The sequence below is a fragment of the Cnephaeus nilssonii genome (genome assembly GCF_951640355.1).
Source record: "Cnephaeus nilssonii genome assembly, chromosome: 10".
Classification (NCBI taxonomy): domain Eukaryota; kingdom Metazoa; phylum Chordata; class Mammalia; order Chiroptera; family Vespertilionidae; genus Cnephaeus; species Cnephaeus nilssonii.
The window spans coordinates 27,812,686-27,826,314 of record NC_137081.1 but is presented as its reverse complement, the minus strand read 5'-3'; the positions used below and the strand labels follow the sequence as shown (position 1 = coordinate 27,826,314).

General features: G+C 38.8%; 1 protein-coding gene across 2 annotated transcripts in view; it reads right to left on the bottom strand.

The window, feature by feature from the left end:
• Positions 1 to 13,629, bottom strand: part of COL4A3 (collagen type IV alpha 3 chain) — a 117,987-nt gene that overhangs the window by 28,128 nt on the left and 76,230 nt on the right. For both annotated transcript variants that reach the window (XM_079782109.1, XM_079782108.1), the window contains exons 24-34: positions 12,471 to 12,541; positions 11,523 to 11,705; positions 10,769 to 10,937; positions 8,261 to 8,353; positions 7,534 to 7,635; positions 5,627 to 5,724; positions 4,627 to 4,777; positions 4,163 to 4,276; positions 3,477 to 3,644; positions 2,270 to 2,359; positions 1,823 to 1,957 (exon numbers count right to left, since the gene is read on the bottom strand). In XM_079782109.1, coding sequence (XP_079638235.1) covers positions 1,823 to 1,957; positions 2,270 to 2,359; positions 3,477 to 3,644; positions 4,163 to 4,276; positions 4,627 to 4,777; positions 5,627 to 5,724; positions 7,534 to 7,635; positions 8,261 to 8,353; positions 10,769 to 10,937; positions 11,523 to 11,705; positions 12,471 to 12,541 — 1,374 coding nt within the window. The remainder of the gene's footprint in view (positions 1 to 1,822; positions 1,958 to 2,269; positions 2,360 to 3,476; positions 3,645 to 4,162; positions 4,277 to 4,626; positions 4,778 to 5,626; positions 5,725 to 7,533; positions 7,636 to 8,260; positions 8,354 to 10,768; positions 10,938 to 11,522; positions 11,706 to 12,470; positions 12,542 to 13,629) is intronic.

Sequence of the window (13,629 nt, the reverse complement as noted above, 5' to 3'; positions counted from 1 at the left end):
ATTACGGCGGAAAGACCAGAATGACCGGTTGCTATGATGCGCACTGACCACCAGGGGGCAGATGCTCAGTGCAGGAGCTGCCCCCTGGTGGTCAGTGTGCTCCCACAGGGGGAGCACCGCTCAGCCAGAAGCCGGGCTCACAGCTGGCAAGTGCAGCGGCGGTGGCAGGAGCCTCTCCTACCTCCACAGCAGCGCTAAGGAACAGCGAGTCAAGTGGTAAGGAGCAGCGAGCAAGTGGGCAGTAAGGAGCAAGAGGTCCCGGACTACGAGAGGGTGTGGGCTGGGCTGAGGGACCCCCCCCCCCCAGTGCACAAATTTCGTGCACCGGGCCTCTAGTATTATTATAATAGAATATAGGATATTTATTAAGAGAATGGGCCAATGTGGACTTACATCTTTTTAAAAACAGGATTAAATGAGAATATTAGCACAGTAGCTGGCATGAGTTAGCTCTCAAACAAAACCAGCAATTAACAAGCATTATAAGAATTAGTGGCCTAAATATAGCTTCTTCTTGCTTTATCTTAGTGATGCCAGAGGACCATGTTTGTGTCTAGACTATCCCATTCTCAGTCCATTTATTATAACTATGGTGTACTAACTAATTAGCATATGACAGACACTATTCTCTTTTATTTATCTTTTTTAATCTGCAGGCAATCTAAGTCTATCCTCAAGCCTTTCCAGCTAGAGTGCAGAGATGAGAAAACTGGCCTAAGAAGTCAATGGACTAAGCTAGAGTCGCCCTGTCCATCAATAGTAGTGTTGGGACTTGAACCCAGTTCCATAGGGGGGAGAACTCATAAACTTCCCACAATACCACCCTGCTTTTGTAGAACATGGCTTTGATCACACTATTTTCCTGATAAAAAATATTACTCACTGCCTTTTCATATATACACCTACGTCTCCCCTGCAGGCTCCTTTAGGAGAAGACCACAGTTGTGCTTACCTGCACCCTCAATACCTCATCCACTTGCAGTGGATGCCTTTGAGTCTTTGAGAAATTAAGATTTTAAAAATGGGTTGTATTTAAATTAGACAGGCCTACAGCACTTTGTGCAGAATTTGTTAAGCAAATCTTTACTTGGACTATCCATCCTTATGTGACAAGCATAAAAATATTTGTTGAATACAATCCCACTTCTCAAAATGTATTACAAATTACTCAACACAATAGGGTTTGGCAACTGAAAATGTACATTTTTCTTCATTGTTCCCTGCTATGAAAGTCTAATCTGCAAATATTTCATTTTACCCAGCTATTCTCTTTTTTTCTAAAATTACTTGGGATTAACATTGGTCAAGGAGACCATAAGGCAGGCTTTCTTAAAATGAATAAAACACTCTTCTCCAAAGGATTTTGAGCATGAGAAGCAATTTTGCGATGCAAATGAGAAAAATGAATCCTGACGGCTGATGGAATATAGTGGAATTTGGGGTGGAGGTTTCTATTTTAGGCAGGGAAGGTTTTTATGTGGAACTTCCTAAGGATTTAGTTTTCAACTTACTTGGCAAATAGGGGTTTTGAGACTTACGGTTTAAAAACTGACTAGGGAAAATTTAAAAACAGCTGACCAAAATGCAGAGTTGCTTAGAAATAAAGAGTTATACATTAAAGAGGCAACATATTATTGTGCAAGGCACATGAGACCCAGTTCTAGTTTAGGCTTGAGCCAACGACTGGCTTTGGGACTGTGGACAGGATACTAAACACTGGCCCTCACTGTCCTCATTTGCCAACCGGAAGGGTTTGCCTGGATAATTCTCAGTTTCAGAATCAGCTCTGATGTTCTGGTTCTAAAGGTAAGGCAGTCTGTACCTTTGAGGCCTGGTTCTCCTTTGTCCCCCAGTAAGTGAGATATTTGAGAAGGCCCGGGAGGTCCTTTAGTTCCTTTCTCCCCCTTGGCTCCTGGGGGTCCTCTCTCACCCTTTGCTCCTGGGATTCCAAAGCTACCTGTAAGACAGGAGTAACCACAGCAGTTCCTTAATTCTTTAAATAGTGCATAAGGTTGCAAAAGTTAACAGTGCTTACCATAAAACAAAACAAACAAGCCAAAACACTTGACAGTGCTGAGACCTTCATAAATAGTTTCCTAAAACAGCCTGTAGGGAAGAAAATGATCCCGTTCAAATGGGAAAAAGGAAAACAGGAAACAGCAAAATCAAAGACATGATTTTCTCAGAACTAGCTTCCCCTCAAAGAATAAAATATAACCATTTTGCTGTTCCTTCCTCCTGATAACTGGAAAGCTCTTCCATCACTTACCCTTCTGTCCTGGGGAGCCTGGGGTCCCAGGAGGCCCCGGAAGGCCAATGTTGCCCGGGTAGCCCATCATCCCAATGGTTCCTCTTTCACCTGTCGAAACAAGTAACACAAAGCATATTCAGAATGAGAAAAGCAAGTGCTTTTTCCATAAAATAAATTATATTTAGAAGGAGAAAGTGGGAGTTGAAGGAATGGTTTCTATAAATAAGAAAATAACCATAATTGTCTATGAGATGGGTCAGTAACCAGTCTCTTATTACATCGTGTATGTGGAAGTCATTGGTAGCAGATCACGTTTGTGGATAAGAATAGAATATGTTTATGTTTTGAACTATTCCTCCTCTCCGTCCATGACCAATAGCTCATTTTATTTTCTTCATAGCTGTTGTCTAGAGTTGAACTTATAACTAATGTATTCATTTTTGTCTCACTCACTGGCAGAGGTGGAACTTGTCCACTGATGTGGCCCTAGGGCCTGGAACAGTGCTGGCATGTGATAACAGCTCAATCATACAAATGAAAGGATAATTTGCAGATTAAGTTGTTATCCTGTGCTATTCTCTAGAGAAAAGGTCAGTGAGGTTACATGCCAGGAGAATATTGGAATATTCTTCTAAAACATATTAACTGTCAACACAGTGATGAAATAAAATGAACTATAAGGGAATGCTATGAATAGCCATATGCCAGCAAATTAGATAACCTACAGAAAATGGACAAACTCCTAGAGATGCCCAGATTACCAAAAATGACTCAAGAGGAAATAGAAAATATAATTAGGCCCATAACAAATGAATAAATTGAATTAGTAATTTAAAAAATTATCACAAAGAAAAGCCCCGAACTGGATCACTTCACTGATGAATTCTACCAAACATTTAAAAAAATATCCCTTTTCCACAAACTCTTCTATAAAATGTAAGAGGAGGAAACACTTCCCATCTTGTTCTGTAAGACCAGCATTACCCTGATACCAAAACTAGGAAGAAACATCATAAGAAAAGAAAAAAGACACACCTGTTTCCCTTGTAAATATAGATGCAAAAATTCTCAACAAAATACTAGCAAATCTATTTTAGTAGTAACATATAAAAAGGATTACACAGCAAAAATAATCATTAGTTTCAGTGGAATACCTGAAACTAATATGATATTATATGTCAATTGTAATTGAAAAATAAAAATAAATAAAAGCAGAAGAAAATACCTGGTGGCCCTAAAAATCCTGGGTTTCCTGGATATCCTTTTTGACCAGGTGGTCCCATCTCGCCTTGATGACCTGGCATTCCTGGTGGTCCAGGTTCTCCAGGAAGTCCTGATCTATCCAAACCTGGAATCCCTGGGTCTCCCTTAGGTCCTGCTTCACCTTTTCTACCTATATGTGAATGAATGAATGAGATAAAGGAATGAACACACAAGCGCTTTCCCCACTGACTCCAGAAATATTTTATGGCTGTAAATATTTAGCTGTGTGATTTGGAGCTAAATAAAACATATACTCATCAGATGGATGGATTGATTGGTTGGTTAATGTCCCCTCCTATAAAATTTTTAAGATCCCTTCTGGCTTTAGCATTCTCTGTTTCAATGACTCTTGCAGTAATAAAAATGTAGAATTTAGATCTATTTTCTAATTCTGCAGGCACATCCCGGGACTGCACTTAATGACTTTGCCTTAGTCTTGAACTTACAGAACACATTCAGTGCCACTCACCATGCGTGAGTCCTCACTACAACAAATCCATGACAACAAGGTTTATATTTCATACCAGTTCCCATGAGCAGTGGTCAGGACTTGCTGCTGGACAGTTCCAGAATTAAATAGCAAAACATCTAGCAGGAGTCCCAGGCCACTTGCCCATCTAGTGACCGGTTTTGAGGCCCTCCTCTTACCTTGTTGCCCTTTCAATCCATTTAAGCCTGGAAGTCCCTGGGGTCCCCTGGCACCCTCTGTGCATCTCCCTGGGAGTCCTTTTTCTCCAGGTGGTCCAGGCTGCCCTGGATCCCCTGCAAAAGAGAGTCCAAGAATATATTCCAGGGCCAAAATCCAAGGTGCTAGTATTGCTATCCCAAACATTCTCCTGCAAACCCCCTCCCACTAAATTGGGCCAATATCTATTATCATTAATATGTCTTATACAGAGAACACTCATTAAGAAGGAAAGAAGGAACAAAGAAGGGAAGAAGGAACAAAGGTAGAGCAACAATGTTGAGTGGAGAAATAATTAGGCCCCACAGATTCTATTTATTCATCTAGAACTTTGAGAATTCTTCACCCCTATAGCACCTACACATTTAATTTGCTACATTTTAGCAAAGCTCACAGAGGAGAAAAGTAATTGAACTTGCTATTGTACCTCGTGGTCCATCAAGCCCTCCAGTTCCTGGAATTCCAGGGAGACCTGGAAGTCCAGGGAGTCCAATTTCTCCATTTTCCCCAGCATTGCCTCTTTCTCCTGGAAAACCTGGTATTCCTGGTTCTCCAGGCCTGGCTAGTCCTGGTTCTCCCTATGGCACAGAAATGGTGTTAGTTTTACTATATAATGCTTCTAGATACTTATTGACTACTAGTGGCCTGGTGCATGGATTTGTGCACATTGAAAGGAAATTAATTAGAAGAAAGATTCATGCGGTAATTACATTATAGCAAAAAATTACATGTCAAAATAGTATATATAATATAGTATTATAAAATTAAAACACACGTGCAATTGGCACCAGCGAGAGCTTTATATGTATTGCGCATATGCGAGTCAACGTTTATTTCTAAATTGCCAGTGCGTGTCATATGTACCGGCCAGTCGGACGTATGTACGGTCAGTCCCTTAGCCTTTGATATAGAGAGATTGGCTTGTCTTTAGGGCTATTTACTTGAAGATAACATATTCATCATGGAGGTCCTAAGTACCTTTTTTCACAGTTGCCACCATTCTATAAACTCTCCCTTTTCAACTCTAGTTGCTGATTTTTCTATAAATTTATGCATAATAATTCTTTAGATCCCCTACTTTTTCATAATACTGTGGGATTCTCTGTAAACAATCTAGATGTCTCTACGCTTGAGTTTTTCTCATAGCTATCCATGTTTCTTTCTAGAATTCTCCCATTTTAAATATGAATGTTTCTGAAGGTTAAGGAAGAAATAGAAAAGCAAACCTGTCTCCTTAACACTTTCTGTTTTTCTTTCTAAAAGGGAGGAATAGTTTAAAAATTTTAAAAAAATCATCTGCTTTATCATTTACAAGTATGTTGATAATTTCTACACAGAGCATCCTGACTGGTAGGAACTTCCTAACTGGCTAACTGTAATTGCTCCTCCTTTTCCCCATTTCAGTCTGAATTTTAATTCTCAAAGACCTTGGCTCCTGGGAGGCCTGGATTTCCAGGTAACCCCGGCTTTCCCATTTCTCCAGGACAACCTGGTGATCCTTTAGTTCCTGGAAAACCTCGGTCTCCTACAGGGAAAAAAAAAAAAAAAGGTTGTATGATTAGTCTTATTAAAAGATTTTGGGCAGTATCTCTTTTATTTTACCTTATTTCATGAGGCAAGTAGCTATAAATGTTTTATGGAAGTTTGAGTGATGAAAAAGCCAATGGCTAAATTAGCAATTTTTAAAAACTCAATTCCAAATCAGATTACATTGGTTCCCAATTTTTAAAATTACCTTCTCCATTTTTGTTGTTTAGCACCACTACAATTTTGATTCAGTATTTTTTTTAAATCACTGATCTCGGTTGACCATTGGGCTGACCTTTTCTTTAAAAAGCATATTTTACATTCAGTATATAGCCAAAATACATGTTTACACACACATACACACAGACAGACACACACACACACACACACACACACACACACTAGTATATATAAGCATATTTTACATTCAGTATATAGCCAAATACATATTTACACACACACACACACACACACACACACACACACACACACACACACACGTATATATAAGCCATATCAAGACGTAAAGCATTTCCAGTACCTAGCTATCCTTTCTCACCATGGGTTGCTCAAGACAATCACTTCCCAATGCCCTACAGCAGCCACTTTATGAGTTAACTTGTCTCTTTTGCATTTATGACGAGAGAATTGAGAAAGAAGTCACACACATCATTTTTTCTGTTCTGTGGTTCAGAAGAGGAAACCCTGGGTGGAGCAAAGCTGCCTTCAGAGAGTTCCTTTGTGCCCCTAATTTGACCAATCTTTTAATTGACAGTTTATGGGCTTCATTAGGTTTAAATGGGAAATTTTGACTCTCCAGTTTCCAGGAGCTCTTAGGCTAGTCCTGGTGCCCAGTTTGGAGTCTCCTTTCAGGAAGGTGACTCTGGAGGGGATACAGACAGGATGCAATTTTCTTCAAGCAGGGTCCAGGAAGGACGAGGCAAAAACATGGGCCAGGCTGGGTTGCTTCAGAGATCACTGGCAAGGAATTTCAGTCAAAGACATTCTTGGGACCACATGAAAAATCTGATTAGGTTTTTCATTTCAAATACATACTCATAAATTGAGATCAATATTCCCATGTTTGGGCAGAACTGATGCATAGTAAACACTGATGATAAATTAATTTAAGAGATAAAGCACCAAAAAAAGGATTATTATTTCAACAAACACTTTAAATAATACTGAAACAAACATGAAATTATTATAAAATCTGAAATTGTATGCAACAGCCCAGTGACTGAGGTTACTCATATGTCACCCTGGATAAGACTTGACGTGTGTGTGTGTGTGTATGTGTGTGTGTGTGTGCACGTGCACTTGTCAGTGGGGAACCTCTGCATTTCTTTGGAGAGTTTTTCCTTTGATGAGAGACAGCATCTTTTTTTTCCTAAAGAAAAATAACTTCTGTGGTTTATTTTGGAGTGAATAGAGAAATCAGGTGTGTGTGATTTAATAGTTCTTTTTTATTATAAGAGAAATGTATAAAGTGAAGAAATGCATAAATGAAAAAGTGTAGGCATCTATTCAGAAGTAAAGAAAGAATTCCTCATAATCCCACTATCAAGAAGAATCACTTTGGTGAATTTTTATGCATTTAAAAAATATGATTGAGGTGAGACTGCATAAATCAATGTGAACTCTGCCTTTTTACCTCTCATCATTGTGAGATATTTTCCCCATTTAAGACTGATGAAAGACATCATTTTAAAGGATAGTATGGATATTTCCTATGTTATTCACTATACATATCTATAGTTTCTAAATATCCACAATGAACCTTATGTTTTAAAATTTTTTAACTTACCCTTAGGTCCAGGAGGCCCAGGGAGTCCAATTCCTGGGATTCCTGGATCCCCGTCAGGCCCAGGAGTACCTGGCTCACATTTTCCTGTTTGTCCCGGGAAGCCTTAACAACACATATACATCCACATCAGCAACTTTCCTTTATCTTGCCTTGTAACCAAATGTCTAAGTTTCTGTGTCCTCCCAGACATTTTTGGAAATTAAAAAAGAATTTACCACAACCCTGACTTCCTCCCCATTCCTATCCAGTGGACTAATCATTAGGAACTGCAAATAATTTTGAAAATATAATTTATCTCCTAAAAGAATTTTTCTAAGTATCTTAAATTATATAATTCTCTCTCCATGCATGCAGAATTAAGTTTTAGATCATATTGGCAAAGAAGTTAAGTTTTCCAATGAAGAAGCTGTGGGAACCATAGTAATCGCTGGCAACCATTCCTTGCTCCTCCACCAAAATCCATGAAGACTGTTCTGCTTGCGAATTCCTCTTAAGTAACTATTTCAACTCCCCTTGGGAATCAGAAGCACCAATGGGAATAATCTGGGTAACTTCAAAGGACAAGAGCAAGTCCCCTGTCTGTTGCCTTGTCATCTGACAAACTGGCCTGTGCTCTCTTTGGGAGCCAATGAATATAATTTTTCCTTAAAACTGGAACAGTGTTTTCCCAGGAAAGTCTGGGTGCTATCTGATGCCAGGCACCAGACTTGGCAAAGAGGATACTTACCAGGTGGACCTCGGGGGCCAGCACGGCCTGGTGGCCCTGGTGGTCCTGGGAGCCCTGGGATTGGTGTTGAAACACTGAACTCTCCCCTAGGACCTTAAGAAGATTTATGATCATAAAATTAGTGTGCATATTGAAGCTTTTTCTTGGTTCAGAGGAAAAATATATGATATAATAATAAAGGGCTTACAGACATTTTCTAAGGAATATGAAGAATAGTCTCTGCAAAATTGGCTTAACGATGACTAGCCCATAGGAACTTTTTAATTTAATTGATAAATATTTGTAAGCATCTATTATTATCTGTGCCTTGTTTTAATTAACAGCCCAACATGCTGGTCTATTGGAAGAGAGCCTATTCTGAAAATAATTGGTAATATGAATTCTGCTTAAATATTGGCGAATACTGGCAGGATGCTCATTTATTGGGCAACTAGTTTTCATAAGAAGGACATATGAAATGTTGCACAAACCATGAAGTGGGGCTGATGTGGGCTTAAATCTTGGCTTTGCTCTTTGTAAGGTCTGTGAGTTTGGACATATTTCCAAACCTCTCCAATAACTTTCTCATGTGTCATTGTGAAAATAACGCCTGCCTAGCTAGTAAAGGTTTGAGATAATGTTCTGACCACAGTGGCCAATATTAAAAACATATTAGTGATTAGTACTGTCCATATATTTATATATTTACTAGCGGCCTGGTGCACGAAATTCGTGCACGGGGTTGGGGGTGGTCCCTCACCCTGGCCTGCGCCCTCTAGCAGTTCAGGACCTCTCGGGGGATAGCTGGCAGGCAGACATCCCCTCACAATCTGGGATCCCTTGCTCCTTACTGCCCACCTGCTCGCTGCTCATTACTGCTTGGCTCACTGCTCCTTAGTGCTGCCGCAGAGGCAGGAGAGGCTCCTGCCACCACCGCTGCACTCGCCAGCCATGAGCCCGACTTCTGGCTGAGTGGCACTCCCCCTGTGGGAGCGCACTGACTACCAGGGGGCAGCTCCTGAATTGAGCGTCTGCCCTCTGGTGGCCAGTGTGCATCTTAGCAACCGGTCGTTCTGGTCGTTCTGCTGTAACAGTTGCTTAGGCTTTTATTATATAGATAGGAAAAACAAGTAATGTGTTGGGAAAATTTGATGATAATGTATTTTAGAACATTGGAGTCTTTCACTAAAGATTCACAGTTAGAAAGAATAGAAGAGGGTTTGAAGATGGATTACAAGAGGACTGAGAAACGTTTTCAGTCAAGGGCCAGATAGAAAATAGTTTCAGTTTTGTGGTTCAGATGGTCTCTGTTGTAACTACTCAACTCTGCTATCATAGCATGAGAACAGCCAGGAAGAATATGCAATGAATGAGTGTAGCTGAGTGCCAATTACACTTTGTTTATGAACACTGAAACTTGAATTTCATATAATTTTCACCTGTCACAAAATAGTATTCAAAAAATTTTCCCAAAATCATGTAAAAATATAAAAAATTCTTAGCTTTTGGATGACACATGAATAAGCGGTGAGCTGGATTTGGACTGTGAGCTGCCATGGTTGGCCAATTCTTGGATTAGAATAGCAGCCTCAAAGGTGAGGCACAGAAAAAAATACATTATATATATATATATATATATATATATATATATATATATATATATATACATACACACATACATATATATATATACATATATATATACATATATATATGTATATATATGTATATATATGTATGAAATAAGCTTTACATACATATGTGGACAAAAATGCTGACATACAATTTATATATTTATACTATGGGGATGTGCACTCAAAATTTTTTTACCAATGAGGGATGCTACAAAAAATTTTGGAGACCAATGGTTCATTGGTCTCACCCTTTACAGTGACTTTAGAAGTAAACATTGATTATGGTAGCATTATTTATTAAACACTGTCAGTAACATGTAATTCTCATCTTTTGCCACATTCTTCACTACAGATAAATATTGATGATCAGATCCATCCTGAATCCAGCAACTTCATTCAGTACACATGGATCCCAAAGTTACTGGGACTTTGAAACTACTATTAGACGAATTTTCTTCATTTGTCTTAGATATTTTGAAGTTTTATTTATAAGTCATTTATTGGGTTATGAGTCAAAAAGAACAAATTTTTAATCATATTAGTGGACCCTTGAGACCTAGAAGAGGCATCTCAAGATCAATTTCATAGGGTTTTTGCAACCCCTTTGCTTACTCTGACTTCTACTCATCTGTTAGGCTCTATTAATTCCATATATTTATGTCAGTAATGGATATAAACTATCCTAGGAAAATTTAGCTGAATTGTTCAGTAACAGAAAAAAATAGATTTTTCTCTAATATGTCCTATATATTCTTTCCCTGTGTCTACGGGTTTACATATTCTACTTCTTAGGAATAAGTTTCTATATATCCACTGATCTTAAGGGAGCTTCGCTAGCTCTAGGAACCATCAACCCACCCACAGGAAAACAGGACTGGAAAGAAAACTAACCAACCGGCGTCTCCAGGTGGTCCAGGGGCTCCAGGAACTCCTTGGGCGCCCTTTGGACCAGGCTCTCCCTGCGGTCCATAGCCTGGTGGTCCAGCTGGTCCTGCGGGTCCTGGGGACCCAGGGATGCCAGGATCCCCTGGAGGACCCGGGTCCCCCTTCTCACCACTGAGTGCCTGTGACAATAGGAATATGTTTGGATAGTGCTTCATTCCAGTATTTCCTTACATAGATTAATATTACCATGAATATGAATGCCACTTAGGGAGAAAGTATTGAATTAAAGAGAAGTTGGCATTTGAAGGAAATTATCACTAACATAAGGGTGCCCTATGGTTTCTGCGGTTTTGTGCCCTTTGGAATTCAGTCACGTTTCATCAACTGGGAACTCTGACTCCCACTTGAGATGTCCGACAATGGGGTGCCACCCATGTGATAATAGCCCCTCAAACCTACCTCACATTGGTCAACAGTTCAAATGGAAATGACATTCATGTTAATGGTACTTTTCTAAAATCAAATCAGTGCAGCTTAAAATCTTTATTTGTTTGGTTTTCATCAGGTATTTCCACAAAGGTGATACTCCATCTGTATTAATGTTTTCTTATAAAATGTCTTTTAAAATATTTTCTAGGTTGTAATATTGAAAAGAAAATTGTATGTTTTAAAGAAGTTGATACCATATGTAACACCTTAATCAATAAAGAAATTAAAAATCAATAAATAAAATACATTGTCATAAAAAAAAAGTTGATACCAACCGGTTTGCCTTTAGGTCCTGGTAATCCTTTCACTCCAGGGGTTCCAGGAATTCCATCCAAGCCCCCTCTTCCAGGCGGCCCCCTGGGCCCTGGGTCTCCTGGACTACCCACTTCTCCCTCTGGCTGAGCTGCTTCGCCTTTCTCTCCTTTAAGTCCTGGATCACCCTGAGCACCCGGGAATCCCTAGGGTGGGAGAGACATGAGTCTGCATTTGCTTTTGGGTAGAGTTGTTTTTGTGTCAATCTTAATAGAAAATGTCAATTTTAATGAAACGTGTATTTTTTTAGACACTTCTTTGGCCCACAAATATAATTTTAAGCTTTTTTTCTTTTTTGGTAGCTAGACAATACAATTCAATGCAACACACACAATAATATACCTCAATATGATACAATAATCATCACAATTCAGATTCTGATAGAATATTGGTAAATTTTAACATGCATCTCTGGATAATTTTATATATTTATCCACATGTAACTTTCTGATTTGCTATTATAATCAAAATTTAAATTTTAAACAGCTTTATTGAGGTATCATTTACATATAAAATATATCCTTTGTAAGAACACAATTCAATGATTTTTAAAATAAATGTATATATCTATACTACAAACACCACAGTCCAGTTTCAAAACATTTTTATCACTCCCCCAAATTCCCTTAAACCTATTTGCAATCAAGTCCTGTTCCCAACCTCAGTCCTGGGCAACCACGGATCTGCTTTCTGTCTCTGATACCATTTTAAATGATTATAAATTCATTATTTCATTCACACATCATTCGTTTGTTCATTCATTCATTCATTCATTCATTCAACACGTAACTGTTAACTGCCTGCCCTTTGCCAGGCACTAAACCAATAGCCTGTGTGGTGCAACCATATTTCCAGCCAGAGTATTCCATTCTCCAAATTGAAATTAAAGCTTTATAACCATGAAATCTTACTGGGTATCCTGGATGACCCACACTTCCTGGGGACCCTGGGCTTCCTTTAATGCCAGCTGCCCCTCGTCCTCCTGAAAAGCAGTGAATTGGTAAATATTCATTGAACACCAATTCTAAGAGTAAGGCAGTGTGTGAAAAAAAAAGTAGGGTGTTTTCTTCTGAGCAAAGAAAGACAATTTCTATTTTAAAACATACAGTGCAAGAAGAGAATGGTAGTACATCACTAGGATAACAGAAAATGTAAAAAAAAAAACAAGAGCTCAAAAATTTTAACTTCCTAAGATTCTTGTCTTTATAATTTTAAAGGGATACATTTTTATGATGATAAAAGTAATACATGCTCAATGTAAAAAAAAAAAAGAAGAACAGAAGTAAGATAATGAAAATCACCCATAAATCTACCATCAAAAGACAGTATTTGCTAAAATTTTCATGTATATTAGTCGAAAATTTTATATCCATTAATACATATACATTGACAAATATATACATTTATAGCTTCACTTTAAATGGGTACACAATAGCCTACTGTGTGGGTGAACCATAATTTATTCAGCTAAGTGCTGTTTTGAGACATTTAGATTGTTTTTTCAAATTTAACTGTTGTAAACAATGCTCCTATAAATACCTTTGGATATTTAATCCTCCAAATTTATCCAATTATATTCTTTACAATAGATTCCTAAAAGTTCAACTGCAGGACCAATGGGTACAAACTTTTCTAAGACTTTGGATATCTGTTGTCAAATTGCATTTTGCTGTACAATTTTAACTTCCTATAGGTATTTAAGCATCTCTGTAGAGATGATTTCTTTAGAAGATCTGTTGAATGCATTTCAGGCCAGTTTATTAACAAATATTTGTTCAGATTTATTTTTTGCAAGTCCTTTGCCACGATATATTTTTTTACAGTAATCCCAATGGTTTTACTGCTTATATACAGTACTAGAGGCCCAGTGCATGATTAAATCATGCACGTGTAGGGTCCCCTAGGCCTAACCTGCCATCCAGGCCATATCCACTGCCCTGCAAAGCCTAGCATGCTCCGCGGACACTGCTAGCAGCCTGCTCCCCGCTTTTGATGGCAGGGGGTCTGCTGGTGCTGGAGCGGACACACAGCTCCCCGCTTTCGATCGCGGGGGAGCTGGCTGTCTGTCCG